The 22300-nt window shown below is 40.0% G+C and overlaps 1 protein-coding gene across 4 annotated transcripts in view; it reads right to left on the reverse strand.

The window, feature by feature from the left end:
• Nucleotides 1-3931: 3931 nt before the first annotated feature.
• Flrt2 (fibronectin leucine rich transmembrane protein 2) overlaps nucleotides 3932-22300 on the reverse strand; it is a 98952-nt gene continuing 80583 nt past the window's right edge. For 3 of the 4 annotated variants that reach the window (XM_070028421.1, XM_070028420.1, XM_070028419.1), the window contains exon 2: nucleotides 3932-10741. In XM_070028421.1, coding sequence (XP_069884522.1) covers nucleotides 8320-10302 — 1983 coding nt within the window. In that variant the 5' untranslated portion in view covers nucleotides 10303-10741 and the 3' untranslated portion in view covers nucleotides 3932-8319. Of the gene's footprint in view, nucleotides 10742-12008; nucleotides 12020-22300 lie in introns of those variants that run through there. The other variant, XM_070028422.1, reaches the window with a different exon arrangement.

A 22300-nucleotide genomic window follows, 5' to 3' on the forward strand; every position in this document is an offset into this window, starting at 1 on the left:
GTGAACTTTTTATTGTCATAAAATTTTGTTGAAAGGTGATTTTTAAGATATATCTTTTAACAGCTGCCTGAGCATTTTGAGACTGTCTGTACCAGACAGCAAAGGAAGTCTTTCAAGTCATTTCAATAGTTCACTCAGCTTACTCTGCAGAAACAGACATACCCTGACTTCATCTTAAGCATTCCAAATCAGAGGAATGTATGGCCACTAAAGAATCACAAAAAATAAAACAAAGGAGGAGGCTGCAATGCTTGGTAAGAAATGTACGCATTATCCTGCCCACGTAATTGTAACTCCTCTGTACAGTATGTTCACAAATAAAATTAAATTAAATTTAAAAAAAAGAATCACAAAAAATATGAAAAAAACAATGGCTAATAGTTGCTTTCTATAATTCATATAATTCAGATTCTCACAACTTTGTCTGAAGGTTTTTTAAAATAATCTTTAGTCAAAAGAAAGTGAGAGGTGGCTGAGTGTCTACCAGGCATTGGGCATGGTACTTTTCACTATGCATAATGAACAACTGACTGAATGTGTTCTCCTCCTCCAGGGTACCCAGAGTATAGACATGAAACAAAAGCATAACACATTAAGGTATGTAGATGATTTAAAAAAGTAAGATTTCAAAGTTGTTAACTTTACAAGGGATTCAGATGGTTGGAAAATATGACGTAAGCAATTTTCCAAGGAACATAATTGATGAGTATGTCCTTAGATGAAGGCAACAATCATGGTATAAATATCTTGAGCAGAAGTACAGCATTGGAGGTTTCTGAGTGTCTATGCATGCTTGTTCATGCTAAACACAGATCTTATCTAGTAACTAGAATGAAGGGGGAGGCAGCACAGGTAGGGATGTGGGACCTAACATAGGAGTTCTACTTCTGTTTTACACTTAATGGCAGTGGGCATTTCCCACAGGAAGTCAATCATTCTCAATCCCTCTTTATAGATTGATTGTCCTCTGCCCTGTAGTATGTAAAAAAGGCCGAAGTGAGCCTGAGAGAGGCCAAGCGGTAGTGGCAGGATGGAAAAGAGAAAATACATTGGAGAGATCCAGTCTTTGTTGAACATAGCAAGATGCTCGGCTGACTATTTAAAGGTAGGTACCTGAGCCACTGAAGAAAGAACTAGGCCATGCTCAGAATACTACTAGCAACTTCTGGATACAAATTGGATGTAAAATTGAACTCCTTTTGAAAACTTTTCTGCTCACCACCCCAACTTACCAATCTTCAGCAAATACTTGACAAACAAAACCAAAACTAAACCTACTAAGGCCCATGCTAACTAAACCAGGGGATTTATTAAGACTCCTGGATCCAGTACATTGTTGTATTTGATAAGGGAAACACTGACCCAATATGCATATTTATAATGTCATTAAATCATAAGACACCCTCACTCCAAGGACATGTTGAAATGGTCATCTATTTTAGACTTCATGTCAAGAAAACTGACATATGGGATCATCAGTTGGTATTCATGCCACTGATCATGGTTTGAAAAGTATCACTAAAATTCTGTATCCATGACCAAGATGTGCCAGAGATATCTGTATTCCCAGGTGCTTGAGGAAGCAGAGATAGAAGGATGGTGGTTCCAGGCTAGCCCAGGCAAAAGTAAGAGATCCTATCTGAAAACAAACTAAAAAGGTCAGGGGACTTGGACTTTAGCTCAATTAATAGACCATTTGAAGTCTTGAATTCTATCTCAGTACTGCCTCCTACCACAAGGAAAAAAAAACGTGTTAATGTTCTAAGTAAAGAAAATAAAACTCTACTATCCCTATAAAGCACATATCTATTTGTACTATAAAAATGTTAAATTCAGAAGCCAGTTTGTCAATGCTCTAATTGACTCTGACATATGTGCACCTTCAGCAGGATCTACAGGATACTTAGAGCAATCTCTCCAGTATGCAGCAAATCCATTCCTAAAAATAGCCTGTGTCAGCCCTCTGAATAATTCTTCCAGTTCTCCCTGAGGGTGGGATTGATTCTATCTGAAACTTCTATATCAAAGAAGGGTTCAGCCTTTATCACAAAACAGAACTGTACAGAATAATGGGAAGCTAGAAGCCTGAAAATACATAGATAGGTATCTGCGATGTTTTTGAAAGTGTTCCATTGATTTGCCATAAATATTCATAGTGGCCTCTATTGTGAGATTATTATTATAACTATAATAACTCTTTAATGAACAATTCTTGATATTCCTGAACAATTTGTCCTGAGGGTCAATCAGTCTTGAGGCTCTTCAGGACAGGAGTTCTTGAAGTGGTGGTTAGGGTTTATTTATGATTCCGTCATTTATAGAATTTGTGATTGTGAAGTTCTGCTTTAAAATCTGAAAGTCTGAGAAATGAATTTACATCACATGGCTATATACAAGATATGTACCAAAGTAAATGAATTCACACATACATGTGCATATGCATGTATATGCATGCTTGATAAATGTCAGGTGTCATAATTATTGATAACTTACAACAATTTCCATTCTGCTTCCTCATATATGAGCATGTGGAATTTTCAATTACATTTCCCACATTTTCAATTTTTTTGGTGTGAATCTGAAATTTTAATTCAAATTAAGTTCTGATTTGTCAATGTGCCCTTACATTGGATCACCCATTAAAAACCAAAACCAGCAGCTAGATACAGCTTTGCTTTTATCTTGGGTATTTTGCTAGTTTATTGAAAGAATGTATGGCCATGTGGCATAATACAATGCATAATACAAGCATTCAGTATGTGTTCCATGAGTTCCTAAATGGCAATCTTTATTTCCTCTGCATCCCCAGAAAAACCTACATAAATCAGTAGATAGTAGATGAGTAAATTAATACATACCTTCAGAGACAGAATGGTGTAGTTTATACATGATTTGGCTGACTATATTTGATTCTATTGTGAGGCCGTTAAACTCAGTCTAGAGCCTGGAAAAGATGAGATGGATCCTCATCAATTCTTTTGAATTAATAGTATTCCTTGGCTAAGTGAATGGTATCATAGAGGAAAAGTCTGTAAACTCTTGTCAAAAGTAGGGCTGGGGAAGGTGGCTCAGTGACAGAGTGCTTGTGTGGCATGCATGAGGTCCTGGGTTGGATTCCTCAGCACCACATAAGCAGAAGAAGCCAGAAGTGGTGCTGTGGCTCAAGTGGTAGAGTGCTAGCCTTGAGCTGAAGAGCTAATAGAGTTCAGGCCCCACATCCGACAAAAAAAAAAAGTTAGCCAAGTACACTGTGAACTTTATTTCATGTAATATCTCTCCAATGTAATAGGAATCGTGTTACCACTGTCTTTTGTAGTGCAGTTCATTTTCCAACCAACCCTCTGCAAGAAGTAATATTAGTTAACTGAGCTGTCACAAATTTGCTTCCTGCTTCAGTCTGTCAAATACATTCACGGTAAAATATGGAAGAGGGTTCTGAAAAATCCTACAGAACAAATCCAGAATCGAGCTTGAGCTTATGAAAAGATGAACCGCCATGTCTGTCCACTGAAAGCATGAGTGGACGAGCTACTTTTCAGAAGGAGAAAAGTAACCAGGCAGCCTATTCTTAAAGAAGACTGATATATAAGACCATTCTGCCTGGGGCCCCTTGTGATTGAAAAACTACATTGATATTATTTATATCCTAAACAAGGTTTCCACAGATACAAAGGGTTATTATATTCTGTGTATGTATGTATGTCTACATAAAAGATATTTATAAGAACACACCATTTAGTGGGGAACTAGAAAAGAAGATGGGACTTCAGAAGGTGATTTCACAGGGGAAGAATATGAAACTTACACCACCAGATTTATTCCTGCCTCCTTGCTCCATCTGGAAGTGGTGCTCATTTTCTTCTGGATCATCAACAACCAACCCAAGCATTAGCCATCTCCCAAGAAACTTACTCAGATCAACACAATGTGGTTTTCTTTTAAAATAAGCTTTTACTGAATATATCAACAAGGTACTGTATAGTGTAGAGTGAAGTCTGAAGTTAACAAAGTGTGCAACGTGGGATGTCTCAGAGAATGTGTGGTGCACAATCTTCCAGCCTTTTTGTAGCCCCTTGTTGGAGAGAAAACACTGCACACAGCCCAGAAGCAAATCAATAGGATCCAAGCCATGACAAATCATCAGAATGAATTTTCCACGAATATATCTATCAGTCCTGCAGGGAACACTCGGTGGGGATTACTTCTATTGCCTCAATTAAGGTGCTGGGAAAGCCTAGGAGATTAACCCAATCATAAATTTTTCATCTCACAAAATCTTTACAAACATCTCATCTATCTGTGTATGCACACATCATGTTTTCTATGAATTAAAAACAATGCTGTTGCACTGGCTTTGTTTGTGCTCTTTCTGGTGGAGTGTGTAGCTATAAAACCAAACAACAACAGCAATAACGAAAGTTCAAACTGTCCTATGTGTACAAATCATTGTCCCCACAATTAGTAACCTCCATTCCCAGTGATTGTCATTCAACCCCACAAAGATAACATAGAAAGATGGAAGCAACTGCTTCCTGTTATTAGCATTTTGACTTAAGAAAAGAGCATCAGGCAGGCTCTGACAAGACCAGGAAACTGGGTATTGTTTTGTGTGTGTATTTTTCCTCTTTTGGGTACTCTTTTCTGCTTTATTTTTATCGTGCATCTAAAAAAGTTATGGGTGAATGTGTTGTTTCTATGTTCTAAAGTAAACTATCATGTCTTCTTGTTATAGGTTACCAAAAAGAAAAATTGCCATAAACAGAGATATCAATGGGAATTCACCTCTTGACTCTCAAAAGCTGCAGTGGATACGATGGCTGCTAGTAGCTCTACAGGACGATAAAGTTGGTTATTTGAATAAATGCTTTTGCCAACATGAACAACTTGTCTTCCCCAGCAGAGAAGGAAGTGCTGACTTGTGTGAAATGACAAAGACCATTATGGTCCACGCTAATAGGAAATGGTGGTAGTTACTTGATTAATACATTTTTTTAAACTGGACTGGTCACATTATATTTTTGTTTATAACTTCAGGGGAAAATGTCTAATATAGTCTCCACACCACCTGGAGACTTATAAATTGCATGATTTCTCACAAAGGAGATGTTCTCCCCTTGTTGCACAAAGAAAAGATGCAGGGAAATCTTCTCATTTCTGCCTGTGACTGTCCTCAGTGTTTGAGAAAAGCCTAGGGCTCTCCATGATCAAACACAGGTCTCAAAAAAAAGGTAGTATTATTGACTACTCTTGGTAGGAATCACCTATTGTTACTATCTGTGTGACCGTGGCTATGCCTTTCCCTTCTGATATGTTCCCCTTACACTGACAGCTCCTGTGCTGATTGGCTTAGGTGCTATCTGAGATCATTTCAACTGGTCAGTGTGAAGCTTCTTATAGGCCAGTGAACATGGGCTTTTCCCAGTGGTGTTGGCCTGAACATGCAGCCCTGACTCTTGACTAACCACCTTGTTATGCATTATGTTGTTGGCAAGAGAGGCCCCACTTGCAGTGGAGGCATTGCAAACCACTGTCCTGACTAAAAATGCCAGTCAAAGCATAATCCAACAGAGATCGTGGTTCAGCAATTTCCAAGATATGCCTTTGACATTACAGATCCCACTACGTGCTTTCTCTCCCGAGGAAGGCAAGAACCCCAGGTTAGTTACTACAAACGGGAGACTGATTGTAATTGTAGATGTCTCCATCGCATTTGTGCATGAAATCAAAATAAAGCCTATCTCTTTCTGACAGAAGCTCTTTCTGACAGAAGAATGCCTTGAGCACACCCTAATCATTTCACGGGACTGGTTCTCCATTGTGCCACTGAAACCCCTATCCTTCTGTGAATGTCACATGCTATTCTGGGAACGTCTCCATTCTTACACTTCCTGGAACAAAGCAAAGAAGTTTCAGCAGCCAGAAATCCCACTGGGAGTTTAAAAAAAAAAAAAAAGCACAATACAAATAAATGAGAATGACTATTTTGTGTATAACAGAAATAAAAATACCTCAGAATCCAAAGTACCATCATTTCAACACAGTTTTATCTACACAGCCAAGGGGAAGAGGAGAGAGAAAGGGCATTATTCAGCTAGGTACCCCCATGTCATCGATTTTTAGATGGCTTACTGATAGAACTCCTTCTGAGATTGTCTTATTCCCTTTACTATGCCTATGTGGCATAAAAAAATAGCCTAATCCCACCCCACCCCCAGCTAACAGACTATAATGAAAATCAAAGTCACTTTAGAATTAAATTAATTCATAGCTAAGTTCAGCTCTACTGACTCCACCTTTTCAGTTCTTGTGTCTACTGTATTTATAGCGTCTTCTGCTTGCTCTGAGGGATGAGGGAGATTAAAACATATAACTTGGGGTCTATTATTAAAGAAAATAAAGCTCTTACTATAAGGGAAAACTTGCATAGCATTTTATACCTAAACTTTAAAAAAAAAGAAGACACATCACAGTTTTATTTTGCTTAAAGAGAGAGAAAGCAAAAGAATTGTGACACTTTATGTGTCTCTAAAATAATGGTCAGCCCATAAAGGAAATACACAGCACAGAGTGAAATACCTAACGAAGACTTTGAAAATAGTTTTCCAACTGTGTGGGGTTTTTATTGTTTTAGTTTCTTAGAAAATGTATGTAATCTATAGCCCTTCTACATCTAAGAGATGGCAAGGATTAGAGTAAATTATATGTCTTTTCTGAAGATGCACTTGCTTCAAAAATATCTAGAATTAAGCACAGATATCCCTCTTTTTTTCTATGTCCTCTGCTATTAATTTGCTCTGTCAAAATTAGGGAAACTCCGCAATCTGACTTATTCACTTTTCCTTGATGGTCCAATTTCTCTCCACAATTCCCATATTAGAGGAACATCCACAATTGAAAAGGAACAAATGAAATTTCAAATGTGGAAGAGGATCAAATTCAGTCCAAGGTGGAAACTTAGTATTGCTTTAAATTAATTTTTGCATTTTCTTATAGCCAGCTTTGATACATCCTCAAGAATGAGAAATTATATGGATATTTTGTGCAACCAAAACTTGCATCCATATCTTCCTTTGAAACACTGAGCAGAGGGAGAAAACAAAGTTGGCATATATAACTTAATTATAAAAATACATGAAAGATGATTGGAAGACAAGAATTTGGGAGGGGATACAGGTATTAATTCAAGCTATTTCAACATGATATTCACAAAGTCAGTTGACCTAGTACAACAGAACTACTGACTGGTTATTTTTGTATCTAAATAATATCAGTCCTTTTTTTTTTTAAATAAACACTGTGATATATTCCAAATAGTGTTCCCTTGTTGTTCTAAGTATCATGTTGATATAGCCTCAGTGAAACTACCCAAATAATTCTTATTATCAAAAATAATTCCATTCAATATAGTTCTTCCCATTATTTTATTAGCCTCTTCTAAAAAATTATTCTAGAATATATCTCTGTTGAATGTGGTTCCACCTGACATACAATTTGAATTAGTGACACTTTTTAAGGGAGTCTTCTCTCTAAGACTAATTATATACTGGTTGTCTGATGATTGAATCAGACTCAGGACTCTGTTATCACATGGGGCCAAGGAAGCAAGAAGAGTGATTTTGAAGTTTCCAGTCAGAAAGTAAACCCTTAGGGTTGCAGGTATTTTTCAAATCTCCTCTCAAATTTCTTGATGCTGTCAAGGTGGGTTAACATCTCCTGGGAACTCACTTCCTCATGATGCTCTCTGCCATTCCTGCCTTGGGTCAAGTCAGAGTAACTCCCCTCCAGTCTTGTAATATGGACCTATTCACTTTTCTTCTAGCCCAAGAGATAGAGAAATAGCATGAAAATACCTGGGCTAGTCCTTGCTTTAGCTACTTTATTTCCTGAACCCTGATGAGTCCATTCAAACCTCACCTTTCATCTGCCCATCAGATCTAGGAAGGGAATTCATTCTGACTGCTCCAAACAGCAAAGTGTTTGGTGTGCATCGTCAGGAAGAATTACTCACTCTTCTGCCTTGGCCTTGGGTTCTCATTGTACAACCCTGTACAGTACTTCAGCAACGATTTTTTTTTTAAGATTTAAAAAGCAAAGAGTTACAAAACTGTTTGTAATTAACTTGAAATAGAAAAGATAGCACTTTTTTTTTTCTTTTAAATCCCATTATATAGTACACCGTATAAATTACAGAGTATTCAAATGCACAAATGCATCTGGGTAACATTTATCAAATGTAATTTGCGTGTCTTGTATGTGCACGCACTTGTGTGTTCCCCAGAGTTTGGTTGTCTGCCAGTCTGACTCTGGGCCTCTGGGTTGTTATGTATGGCAGTGCTCCAGGTCTGGCACGCTGCTGTTGCAGTATCTCATGTTGTTGGGGATATGACAGTCTGTGTAATTAATGCCCCCATTTGGGGTGTAAATGGGCTGCAGTCTGAAATCTCCTTTAAGGAGCTGATCGTTGTTTAAGGAGACGATCTGAAAACTGGTCTCTGTCATCTCCAGGATGGAGTTGTCCTTCTTGGTGCCGGCCTCACAGTAGTCATCTTTCCGCCGACCCCGGTTGTATTTCCACTTCTGGGAGGTGTAGCGCCCCTTTTTGTGCATGTGCCAGCAAAAGACACTGAGCAAGACCACGAGCACAAATATCACGGCGCCCCCAATCAAGCCGGCCAGCAGAAAAGGGGAGCTCATGGTGTGAGAAGTCGTCTGCTCGTGGCTGGATGCGGTGTTGCTGCCATTGTTCAAGTAGGAGGCCAGGGTGGTGGCCTCGGAACAGATAGTGTCTTCCACGGTGCGGTAGTTAAACGCATCCAGGGGCACTAAGCAAATCCGATAGGTGGATCTGGGCTCTAAATTCACCAGGCTCAGATGTTGCTTCTCACCACTCACTATGCGCTCCTGGACAATGCCCCCTACCAGACTGTGACCCATCTTCACCCAGGTGAGTTTGTACGCCATCACAGTAAAGAGCGAGAGCCAGCTGACTTGAATGGAAGTGTCATTTACGAAATGGATCGAGAGCTGGATCCGTTCAGAGATGGGTGGAGTCGCTCTTTCTCGGCCATCCCAATCAGGAATGGTGGGGGGTTTCGATGGGGTGGGAGCTGGAGGGGTATGTCCTCGACTGGGGGTTGGAGCAGAAAGCGTGGGAGGCTGCGTTGTTGGCAGGAGAGTAGTTGGGGCTGGGGTGAAGAGAGGCAGCCCCGGGGTGGTGGCAGGGCAGGACAGAAGATTCATATTCAACTCCCTGACGGCCATCCCTCGAACTTGCTCGGGGCCTTGGCACATGAAACCCCGCACGTTGAGAGAGGAAGGGATGTATTTGAGCCATTCGGTGACCCACTTAATACTGCAGTCACAAAACCAAGGGTTATTCCTTGCAGTGAGCTGCTTCAGGTTGGAGAGGTTATCGAAGACCCCCTGGGTCAACATTCGGAGTTGGTTGTTGGAGATATCCAGGCGTTCCAGCTTCCGGAGGTTGGAGAAGGCCGTCAGGGGGATGTGATTGATCTGGTTGTCCTGCAGATACAGCCTGATCAGATGGGTGCCCGGCAGGTCCGGAGGCGGCCGGGAGAGGGAGTTGCGCACGATGGAGAATTCCTTGAGCTTGGTGAGATGGCTGAACGTGCCCTCGGCAATGCCCTTGTTGGTCAGGAGGTTCCCGTCCACGATCAGGCGCTCCAGGCTTGTGAGGTTCTGGAAGGCCATGTCGGAGATGACGGCGATGCGGTTCTCGTCCACCCTCAGCTCCTGCAGGTCCACGGGCAGCCCCACAGGCACGCTGCTCAGGTGGTTCTTGGACAAGAACAACAGTTTGAGGCTGATGGCCTCGCGGAAGGCCCCATCCTCCACCCCCACCGTGGAGATGGAGTTATCATCCAGGTGGAGCTCTTCGAGCTTCAGGAGCTGGGCGAGAGCCGCCCGGGAAATGGTCTGAATGTTGTTTTCCTGCAGGTGGAGCACTCTGACGTTCTTGGGAAGGTTCATGGGGAACTCGTCCAGTTGGTTGCCGTACAGGTAGACGGTGTGCACTGACTGCACATGGTGCAGCCCGGCAGGAAATCCAGCGTTGTTAATTTGGTTGTTGTGGAGGTAGAGTACGGTGACGCCCTCCGGGATCCCAAGAGGCACTGAGGTCAAGCTTCGCTCATTACAGTAGACAAAGTTCCTGTCGCAGCGGCACACGCTGGGACAGGCCAGGAGTTGTGATGCTTGTGAGCAGAGCCCCAGGAAAACGAGAAGCCAAGATTTCAGGGAAAAAGCCCCATGGCTGGGCCACTTGGTGGTCTGTAGGCCCATTTCTGATGTGCAGAAATAAAATACAATGTGTTGGGGAAAATCTTTAAAAAAAAAAAAAAGTACTAAAACAAAATAGCAAAATCAAAACGACTGGACAGGGTTTGGTTGAAAGTCCAGAACTCTAGGGAGAGGAAATGTCCTGAGGGCACAGTAAAAACAAATAAAAAGACGAAAAAGAAAAAAAAAAGAAAGAAGAAATTAAAAGAATCTTCCTGATGTCTCTGGTCTGATGAGTCTGTGTTACTGTCTTTGCTGGTCTCCTTCGTGCACAACAACAACAAAAATTCAATACTGGGAATTTTCCACACAGGCAACAGGTGATGTCGAGTTTATCAGCAGTGCCCAACCAAGCGCAATGGAGGAGACTGAACTTGCTGCTTCTGTGGTAGGTCAAGCCCACATTGATCAGTCTACAGATACCTTAAACACAATCTGCAATCTGGTGAAAGAAAGAAGAGAGAAAAGAGTCAGTGAAGGACAGTAAGAGAAGACATACTGATATGAACATACACCTTTCAAAATCTATTCATTGGGGCTAAGTATCAGAAGGCAAGTTAGCAGGAAGTGGCCTTTCGGAACACGGTAACTAAATTGATATATTCAGATTATTTTTCAATACTCATGTTGCTAGTAGTGAAGTCAAGATCTCCTCTTAAATATCTATTTGTGAGTTGGGGAAGCTGGTGGATCACTCCTGTGATCCTAGCTACTCAGGAGGCTAAAACCTGGGGATCACAGTTCGAAGCCAGCCCAGGCAGGAAAGTTCATGAGACTTTTATCTCCACTTAACCAGCAACTAGCCAGATGTGGAACTGTGGCTCACATGGTATAGTGCTAGCCTTGAGTAAAACAAGCTCAGGGACAATGTCTAGGCCCTGAGTTCAAGCCCTAGGATAGATACAAAATAAATAAACATACATATTTACATATATTTATATATCCAAATACTCAAGTACAACATACACACTGCCCAACTGACTGAGTCCACTAATGACCACTACTTATATATCCTATTGGTCATAGTCTTGTTTTAAGATGCAGATAGTACTGAGCAAGTAGTGAAATTGAAAGGGAAAAAAAAATAACGTGAAGACCTGTAGAGTTATAAACCTTAAAAATGCAAAGATAGGCTAAATCATCTAAAAATGTATCCTTCCCCTAGAAATTCTTCAGAATACATTTATTTCCAAATATATCTATCATTTGTGGTCTCTCAGATAGAATGTTTAAAGCTGTAACTTTGCTAGTTTCTATCATTTTGTAAACTGCATTTTGAAATTCTGATACAAAAGCTTATTTTTGTTTAATGGAGAATTTTAGAGAATGAAATAGAAAAGAAGATAATAACAATTACTCCTGACAATATCACTCAGAGATAAACTGGTACAATTTTCTTGTTCTTTGTGTTGTTGTTGTTTTGTTTTCTGTGAACACGCATAAGAAAAGTCAGACCATAATTTGTCTCCCTGTTTGTTACTCAAGTTTGTCATGACCACAATCCATGTCATTATAAAACTAGGCAGGCTTTTCACCTGACACTGGACTATACTGTAAGCCTCTTAAATCTCACCAACACACTGATGCCCACATTGCACAAAAGGCCATGTGCAGGCAGACACCTCTTTTCTTCCTCCCTTCCTGCCTCTCCTCCTCTTTCTTCTTCCTCCAAAATAGCTTGCACATAAGTTCTTCCCAAGGATACTGACCAACTCCAATCCACGACACATTTCTACTTCAGCACTCCTGCGGGACCTTCAGGGACAAATGAGATCTGCCACTGTGAGACTCTGAAGAGTTGCCAAACTCATGATGGAGAATAAATTATTTTTCAATACTAACACCTTCCTGTTTGTGAGTACTTGCTAGCTTTTGCTGAAGGACTTTTTTTTTTTAACAAATTATGATATGATAGGAGATGAAATTGAGGAAGTCAAGGAAATCCACTGAGTGCAATCATGCTCCAGAGCCTGCTCCATCTGTCTTTAGATTAGGGAAGTAAAGAAAATTAATTGAAAGGTGCCACATTTGATTTCCTTACAAAATAAGCTGGCATGACAGGGCACGGTGAGCCGCAAGTATCTTAATTCTCACTGACACACAGAGATTGGAAAAACTTATATCTAAAATCACAGAGGGTCCATTTAAAAAAATGTTCCCTTTGCTATCTTTAGAAATGTAATTAGAAAAACAAAAACTGTAAATATTATTATTTATGTGTCAAGGCCACTATAACGTTTCTTCTGTGATTTGAAAGGGTTGTAGGCCTTCTTAAAAAATACCTTTGATAACCAAAAATGATAAAATGCATACACAAATACGTATATATACATACACCTATATATGCTTTTAATATACTTATATGTATATACTTAGAAGCCTTTAAAAGGAGGAGGAGATATTTCATTCTAAACAAAACCAGATGGACAAGATGCTTTATGTAAGAATCAAACCACTAATATGGAGAAAAGTCTCGTGACATCACCTCAGCTCTGCATTAATTCTGATTTCAAAGCATCTTATGCCTTGAAAGAGCATGCTCACATTTTGCTGCTCCTGTGCCATTTGGTCTAGCAGCATGAGCCTGACCTAAGAAACTGGTAGAAGTGCAGAACATGGAAGTTAAAATGTGTCAACTTCACAAAACCCTTGCATGAGCTCATTGAAGTTGAGAAACATTGCCCTAAACAAAGTGATGAGTTAATTAACCACTCATGTTTTAATTTAGTAAATGTAAAACAAATACAACAGCATGTCATGTGATACTTCTTAGAAGAGTCAAAACAGCAGACATACTAATTACTTTTGTCCCTAAGAATATAATATGTAAATGAATCTTCTAGGTGATACTCTGTGGATCTCAATGTCCATACAAGTGAACAGAATCAGAGAAATCTACTTTTATCAAATAACAAAAAAAAAAATTGCTCCTGAGAAGAGGTAGGAAAGTGAGATCCAAGACTAGAATCTAACATCTTGGAACAAAATATTCTACTAGACTCTTCAAAGTGTGACAATGAACAGAATTTTCTAGATTAGTAAAGCAGCTTCTTTGTTTCTCAGTAAATTCTTTGCTCTCCTCACTCGAAAATAATAGTAGTTTCTAAATCACAACACTTTTGAAAGGATTAAATAAGACAGTATTTGTGGCCAGGCACTGGTGGCTAACATCTGTAATTCGAGATACTCAGGAGGTGGAGATGTAAGGATTTTAATTCTAAGTCATGAAACTCTTATCTCCAGTGAATTAGCAAAAAGCCAGCAGTGGAGCTGTGATTCAAGTGATAGATGCCAGCCTTCAGTGAAAAAGGCAAGGGAGGTAAGGGGTACTGAGGTTAAGCCCCTCAATTCACACACAAACATGCACGCCCATGCACGCGTGTGCACAACACACACACACACACACACACAACGAGCATAAGCTATTATTCTCTGTGCAATTATTATTGCTGATGAGATCTCCGAATGTGAACTGAGAACTTACATATATAGAACAAAATAAAACTATCTTTGACCTGCCAAGCTCTATATGCTTTCATCTACCCCAGGGTTTCTCTATATCAACACGGCTGACATTTTCGGTTAGATAATGCTTTGCTATGAGTCTGAAGCATACATCCAAGAATGTCTTCAGACACTGCCATTTATATGATTAAATCATCTTCCTTTGAGAACCACTGACCTGTTTTGTCTTAGAAGTGCCTGAGAAACTTGGCATTGCCATTGTTAATTTTCTTTTTTAAAAAAATGAATGGTAAGAATTTAATGAGCATAACCTAAAAATATTCTTTGTCTTGGACACCAAGAAAGCATGAAATTGCAATATGTTTGCCATTCATTATTTAACCAGTATCTCGGAGACACTAGAATGAGGAAGCAGATGCGTACAGTGCCATGGGGGGAGGGGGGAGGGGCTGTACACGCGCTTGCGCATGCGCGCACACACAGCTCCTGGGACTTTAACTCAAGGCCTGGGTGCTGTCCCTGAGCTTCTTTTCTTTAAGGCTAGTGGGCTAGTGCTCCACCACTTGAGCCACAGGGACACTTTCCGCTTTTTCTGAGTAGTGTTTTTGGAGATGAGAGGCTCATGAACTTTCCTCTCTGGGCTGACTTTAAACTTCCATCTTCAAATCTCAGCCACCTGATTGGCTAGGATTATATTCATGAGACACTAGTGCCTTGCTGGGTGTTCTTTTTTTCTTGTGAGAGGGAGAGAAGAGATGGAGAAGATGGATTAAGGTACTCTATAAAGGAATACTAAGCCTCCCACAGGATAACAGAAAACATGAAAGAATTCTGGGGAAAGGAATCTGTAAGCAATGATCTGAGGGATAAGAATGGCCCAGTCTGCAACCATTCAGGGAGTTTTGCATATCAGTCAGAGCGGCTAGCAAACTGAACCAAGAGGTAAAACTTTGGTCAGCCCCTGAGAAATGACAAAACTTTTGCTTGGTAGCAGACTTTGTTGTGTTTCTAGAAGATAATAGCTAAATTCATGTTTCAAAACCGTCAGGGACTTCATTCCAAGTCTCTACTGGAAATACAAAATTTATCCTAAGATGAGTTGGAAATAGTGAAAGCAAATGTTCTTCCTCCTATTTTTTCTGAATATTGTATTAAATGTGTATTCTCTCCAGGAAATCTCAGATTTAGAAGAACAGCCAAACAGGGAAGTGCTAGGTGAAAATAGAAAATGTCACAGAAATGTAGCTGACACCATCAGAAAAGCCTGAATGTAAGTCAGCATTTAACCAATGCTCTTTGGAGACAGTGAAAGGCTGGCCAGCCCTGTGAGTGTCTTAAAGACAGCAAGAGCAGCAGCCATTCCAGGCTAGTTTATGTTAATTTAACTCTTTTTCTAAGAATTGAGACTCAAAGCATATAAATCATGTAAAAGCTTACTGCAAAGTATTTCTCTCCTAGTACTGCCTCTAAGAAGCAGTAGTTGTTTCTTAATTAATTCCAGAAGCTTGTATTCCAATAGTGCTTAATAAACTCATGACTGTTAAAAAAAATCACAGAATAGAAAATAGGAATTGTCAATCAACAATGCTGTTCTCATAACATCACAATACTAGGGCCAACCCAATTAAATATTGATGGCTTTGGCACTGGCTGGATGGTTACCAGACAGGGTGGTACATGAAGAGCCACAGAGATGAATGGGAAAGTTAAATGAACAGGGGTTCTCCTAGAAAGTTTCCAAGGGTCACCTCTGACTTATGATGAGATAACTGAAGCTTCAATCAGATCTTTGTAGGTGCCAAAAGTCACAAGCCCAGCTACACTATAAATATCTTTGTTGTACTGTAGAAACACCAAAGCAATTTATAGATCTCCTGCACATTTCTACATTCTTCGGGATAGGTTATAAATACAACCCATACCGCAATTGGATAGTGCTAAAGTTAGTGTGCCAACATGTAGAGATGAGGAAAGGAACATGGATAGATGGCACAGCCTCCTGCTAATTTGAACCCACCAGACCCAGATACCTTCACATTCCTTATTACGTCACTATTTTTCTTTTTTAAGAAAAAGAGAATGAGTCTGGTGTCGGTGATTCATGCCTATAATCTAATCCTAGCTTCTCAGGAGGCTGAGATCTGAGGATGGTAGTGCAAAGCCAGCCTGGGCAGGAAAGTCCTTGAGACTCTTATCTCCAATTAATCACCAGAAAACTGGAAGTGGCACTGTGGCTAAAGAGGTAGCATGCTTGCCTCAAAGAAGAGCTCAAGACCCACAACTGACCAAAAAAAAAAGGAAAGAAAGAAAAAAGAAAAGAAAGTGAGGCAGAAGACAAGAAAAGGAGAGAGGAAGGGAGGGAGGGAAAAAAAGGCAATATTGCATTCAAGCATTGGATAAGTCCTGATCCAGTTAGTCTAGAGTTGAAACAGCATTGTTCTTGTTGTTATTGTTTCCTTTTCTTTTTCCAAAAAAAAAGGCTATTTTGGCAAGAATAACATATCTGATGGATTATTCTTCCATTGTTCCCAATTGGTTGAAGTAGTGGTGATAAACTCTTTCACTGCTATTTCATACCTGGGCACAAAGCAAACCAGTTTAAGAGAGGCAGAAAGGCAGAAAGATACATTTGTGAGAATAGATGACCTGAACAGCATTTCCAGTTAGTTACCAGCTATGCTAATGTGAGCACATGTTAACATAGCTAGTGACATAACACATACCCCAGGTAACTCAAGTAAAAGGTAGAAAATAATAGTATTCATCTCTCACAATTACCTACCATGAGTAAAACATATACTTTGTGTGTGTGTGTGTGTGTGTGTGTGTGTGTGTGTGTGTGTGTTGGTCCTTTGTATTTAAAAGCTGGCTTCAAAACCCTTTCTAACAAGGAACATTCATTCACTCCTTATTTGATAGTATTACTTCCTTGGACTTCGTTATTTTCATTTCCCTCTTTCACTTATAGCTTATACATTTTCCCCTCAGTAACAAACCTAAACATTCCTATCCATCAAGCCTGCCAATACATGAACACATTTATTGGCCCATCAGTATTAGATCAACCGGTAAATAAGAGCTAGAGCTGGGCTTGAACACCAGAGGGTCTGCACAGCCCTGTTCTCTATTCCATCCTGCTTTTCTACAAGCTCCACACTGGCAAACATCCATCCGCTTTTCTTCTGCTTTTAGTTATTTCCCCAGAGCCCTCAGCAGCACACGACAGACATTCAAGAACTGTTTGCAGAATATGTGAGCGAATCAAAGAATGACCTTCTGATGATTACTTTGTTTGAAGAGGCAGGCTGGAAAAACTGTTCAACATCTTCAACCCAAGGTCCCATAAGAAATCTCAGAGATAATATTTCTGAACGGCTTTCAAGTGTTTTAAGCTACCGTAACCTATGTTGGAAGACTGAAAGATGGATGGAGAGAGTGATGAATTGTCTGTGAATATAAAGAACCTGGATAACTTAGATGACCTTCGTGAAAGTTGCTGAACATTCAACTGGAAAATCAGGGCAGTTTACCGCAAGCATGGTTACTTTCTTTACAAAACAGCATTCAATGCTACGCTGTACATGATTGTGGAAATGGCATCTGGTTGAACCTTTACTCCAACCAGCTTGGATGAGAAGCATACCAACGTCTTAACACTTCCATTCTATGGTGGTTGTGAGCTAAAACCAGGCAAATGTTTGTGGTTTACCACAGTATGTGTGCATTTCTGCACACACACTATCATTAACTCCTAAATATTTACATAAATAAATACACTAGGACAATTCAACTGAGCATTAATGGTACACCATTTTACCATTCCATGCTTAGAGTCAACAAGAAATAGGCCAGTATCTTTGAGAGCTATAAAAAAAAGTTACCAAAAAATATGAATCCAAAAATATAAACACGGCCTACTTTACCACTAGAATATTGTATTACCTATGTGATATATATAGTGAAATAGAAAAATGACTCCTATGTCTACTTCACAAGGAGAATGCAGATTCTGATTGGCAGCACTGATTATGCAGATAAAATAAAATTACACAGCGTATCTGGCTTTGAGTCTGAAAAAAAATGAAAATTTCATCACTGAGGTCTATGGTCTATTTCGGTATCACAAGGATGCCTTTGAATGTAAATGGTATGAAATTTTTCTCCCTGAATAAATAGGCTTTTACAATGCACCTTCTCATCTTCAAAACATGTGTCATGCTGGGGTGCAACCTGAGTTCCTAGGACTATTTCTGGATTTGGGAAACAAGAGGGGAAATAAACAGAAGAAAGATTATTATTTCTTGCCCATCATCTTCTTGTTCTCTCAAGGACATTTTCTCCCCCAGAATTTGACAAGATAAGGTTAAGATCAAATCATTTCCAAAGCTTAAAATAAAACCCCAGATCAGCTGCAAGAATATTATATCCAGAGTAACAACACAATGCATCAAAGAAACAATTAAAAGGAAAGGACACCAAAAAAAATAATCAAAAGAGATTCAAAAAGCCACCTTCAAATTCTCCACTGGTGGCTTTTTTCATTTGAATACATTTTTGAGATAGGTTCCTAAACCACAGGACTGATTTCCTTTATGGACAAAGCATTACAGCTTATAAACTTTACCCAAAATGTCAAAAGCTCCTAGATTCTTCAGTATAGGCTGTCAATCAGTTAGACCATTAAATTGTTGGGCATACAAATTAAAAATTAAAAAAAAAAAAAAGACATGATGCCTTTAAGAAAAGGAAAACCAAGCTACAGTCTAATACAGACCCTGTCTCTCAGAGCCATGTGTGAAGAACAGCCACTAGGGGGAGACAACATTAGAGAGTCATACATTATGCCCCATACACACACACAGATACCACACGTGCATGTGTGCGCTCTCTCTCTCTCTCTCTCTCTCTCTCTCTCTCTCTCTCTCTCTCTCTCTCACTCACTCTCTCTCTCACACACACACACACATACACATGTCAAGTAAAAACATAGCTTTCATTCCTTATTTCCTCATATCTTTTGACACCTCATATTTGGACAAAAAGATGACTAATTTATACTGGTAATGAAAGTAAAACTCAAACATGAGAAAGCAGTAGGAAGTTTTGGATAATGAACTGTATCTAAAGAGAATGATGAGATTACCCTGAGCTTCAATGAGACTGAGTTGACTTCACTCCCAAGTTCGCTTGTCACGCAGGCTCTTTCCCTGAGTAAGTAAATTGCCAATAAAGAATGATGAAGCCAGGCACCATGGCTCATGGCTGTAATCCTAGTCACTCAGGATGCTGAGATCTGAGGATTACAGTTTAAAGCCAGCCTTAGGCACAAAAGTCTGGGAGACTCTTATTCTAATTAACCACCCAAATGCCAGAAATGGAGATGTGGCTCAAGTGGTAGAGCACCAAACTTGTACAACAACAACAACAACAACCACAAAAATCCAAGTGAGAGTAGATGGCCCTTAGTTCAAGCAGCTAGTATGGCCACAAAAATAATAATAAATAAATAGGAAAGAATGATAGAAAATAGCTAGAGAGATGTGGAAGTAGGTTTAGGTAAGGAGTCATGGATGAGATCTTAGAGAATAGAAACATCATAGAAGATTTCTCATTCATTCCAAGGCAGAACTTTCTGAGACAAAACACAGGTCAAGAGAAAGACTGTGAGCCCATAAACACTTTGTGCCTTGTCATTTCCTAATATAGCCCCATTTCCTTCAAGGCCTATCCTCCACAGCTTTTGTGATTGTGAATGAATTAATTTAGACTGGAAAGCTACCTCTCCAAAGTGCACACAGTTCTTCTGACAGACCAAATGAAACAAAATGGAGTAGTGACATACACTACATATCTTTGTCTGTTGTTGTTGCTCAGGATTGAATCCAGACCTTTGCGTACATTAAGAAAGGGCTTTTCTACTTCAGTTATGCCTTTGCCTTTCTTTTTTTTTTCTTTTTGAAACAGCATCTCTTTTCTGCACTTGCCTCAACTGGCTTCAAACTCACAATATGCTTGCCTCTGCCTCCCCGAAAGCTGGTATTACAGATGGGTGCCACCGCTCCTAGTTTGTATTTCTCATCTATGCTGTCACTGTGTGTTGGAGGTCTCCTGTGTGATGGAAAAGTGAGCCAAACAGGTGCTGTCACTACCGTCAGGAAGGTGATAGGTTTATAGAGCAAAGAAGTAAAATCCCACAAAACAAACAAAAACCCAAAAAAAACAAAAAACCAGAGACTTGAAAGAGACAAACTTATGAGTCCTTTGAAATGAAGGGGATGAAGGGTGAAGGAGGTCTAAGATGGTTGAGATAGGATGCCTATGAAAGGCATCTTGATGAATGAGACCCCTAATGTGGGAGCAAGTATTACAAGACAGGGATTCAGGCTGAGTTCAGGCACAAGTGGGAGGAGAGAGGCTAAGCCCGGCATAAATCAGGACTTACCTCCTGAGACGAGGAGGTAACATTTCGATTCTTTGGGGAAACAGAAAACAGCATTCCTGGAATGGAGGAGGAAGGTAAGATGTGAAGCAGCTGACCATGGTTTTAATGGACTGGAACACACAAACCCTTAGGGCTTTGGGAGTCATGTGGGTTTTAATCTCAGAGGAGTAGGAAGGCCACAGTTCAATGTACTTGAGCATGAGTCAGTGAGAGAAATGATAGATCAAATGCTAGGACCTTGATGTGTGCAACAAAGATCAGAAAGAAATTCTTGTGGAAGGGATAATGAAGAATAGAAAATTTGACCAAGGAAACAAACAAACAAACAAAGAGCCTGAAAAGGTAAAGCTCCACAAAATTCCAAACTTGTCTCAGTCATGTCATTCCAAATTCTCTCAGTCATGTCCTGTTTCTGAGTCTCCCAGACAGATTCTTTTCCTGCGATCTCAAATTCTCTTTCAAATTAGATGAAGTATAAATAATAAATAAATAAAAGAAATATAGCTTTGAGTAAACAAGGGCTTTGATGACAAAATGAGGCACCCGCTGGGTAGAGGCAGTCATGTAATTAATTAGAAGGTCTCCCTGTCCTGTCCCCCTCCCCCCTTGCACAATGAGCACTGAAGCCTGCAACTCTGCTTAGCATAATGACCCTCTACTGGGGAAGGTCCAGGACACCTGCTGTTTCCTAGCAAGTAAATTGGTTCTTACCTATAAATTACTACATGTGGTGAAGAAATGCACTGGCCTCTTTGCTTCCTCTGATGCTCTGTTCACAGCCTGGCATGCAACCATACATCATTAGAAAAAGTAGCTTTTAGTTGACCCTGATGATAAGAACAATAAAGTGCCCAGTAGATTCCAGGGTCTGACACGTTTCTCAGAGGCTTTAGGTTGTGTCCTTTATGAACATCTGAGTGTCTTCCAGAGGAAGGTACAGGCCTGCTATCCAGAACACCACAGGAGAGGGAAGGCCCCATTCAGGGTAACAGAATTCCATTCATTCATTTCTATTTGCAGTCTGCCTATGTGTTTAAAAAACCAAGTCCCCTCATATGGGCTTGAACTCAGGTCCTAAGCCCTGTCCATCAGCTTTTTAAAAAACCTTCCTTCCTTCCTTCCTTCCTTCCTTCCTTCCTTCCTTCCTTTCTTTCTTTCTTTCTTTCTTTCTTTCTTTCTTTCTTTCTTTCTTTCTTTCTTTCTTTCTTTCTTTCTTTCTCTTTCTTTCTTTCTTTCTTTCTCTTTCTTTCTTTCTTTCTTTCTTTTTCTTTCTCTCTTTCTTTCTTATTCTTTCTCTCTTTCTTTTTTTCTCCCTTCCTTCCTTCCTTCCTTCCTTCCTTCCTTCCTTCCTTCCTTCCTTCCTTCCTTCCTTTCTTTCTTGCTCAAGGCTAGCACTTTCCCAGTTGATCCACACACAGTAACCATTTCTGGTTTTTTACTGGTTAATTGGACTTAACAATCTCCCAGTCTTGTTGCCAAAACTCTTTGAACTACAATCCTCAGATCTCAGCCTCCTGATCAGCTAGGATTACAGATGTGAGCCACCAGCAACCAGCATGATTAAGTCTTGGGTATTCAGATCTACAGCAGATCTGTCTTTCTATATATCTTTGATCATATTTTTCAAATGTTTGTGGCAAACCTACCAATGGTGAGTGCTCTTTGCATGACAACAGGAAACACCTTAAAAAATAAAAGTAAGGGGCTGGGAAGGTGGCTCAGTGGTAGAGTGCTTGCCTTGCATGCATGAGGCCCTGGGTTCGATTCCCCAGTATCACATAAGTGGAAAAAACTGGAAGTGGCGCTGTGGCTCAAGTGGTACAGCACTAGCCTTGAGCTGAAGTACTCAGGGATGGTGCCCAGGCCCAGAGTTCAGGCCCCATTACACACACACACACACATACATACATACACACACACACACACACACACACACACACACACACACACAGTCGTGCATTGCATTGAATAAATAGACATTTCATTGAGAAATTTGGACTCATGAGCATACTTTCAGATGGGAGAAACACAAGCACTTTAGGAAACATCATATCATCTAATTCATTAATTCTGCTAGAATTTCCAACTCCACAG

The sequence above is a fragment of the Dipodomys merriami genome, unplaced genomic scaffold, assembly GCF_024711535.1.
Source record: "Dipodomys merriami isolate MVZ:Mamm:240054 unplaced genomic scaffold, mDipMer1.0.p SCAF_1, whole genome shotgun sequence".
In the NCBI taxonomy this organism is placed as follows: Eukaryota; Metazoa; Chordata; class Mammalia; order Rodentia; family Heteromyidae; genus Dipodomys; species Dipodomys merriami.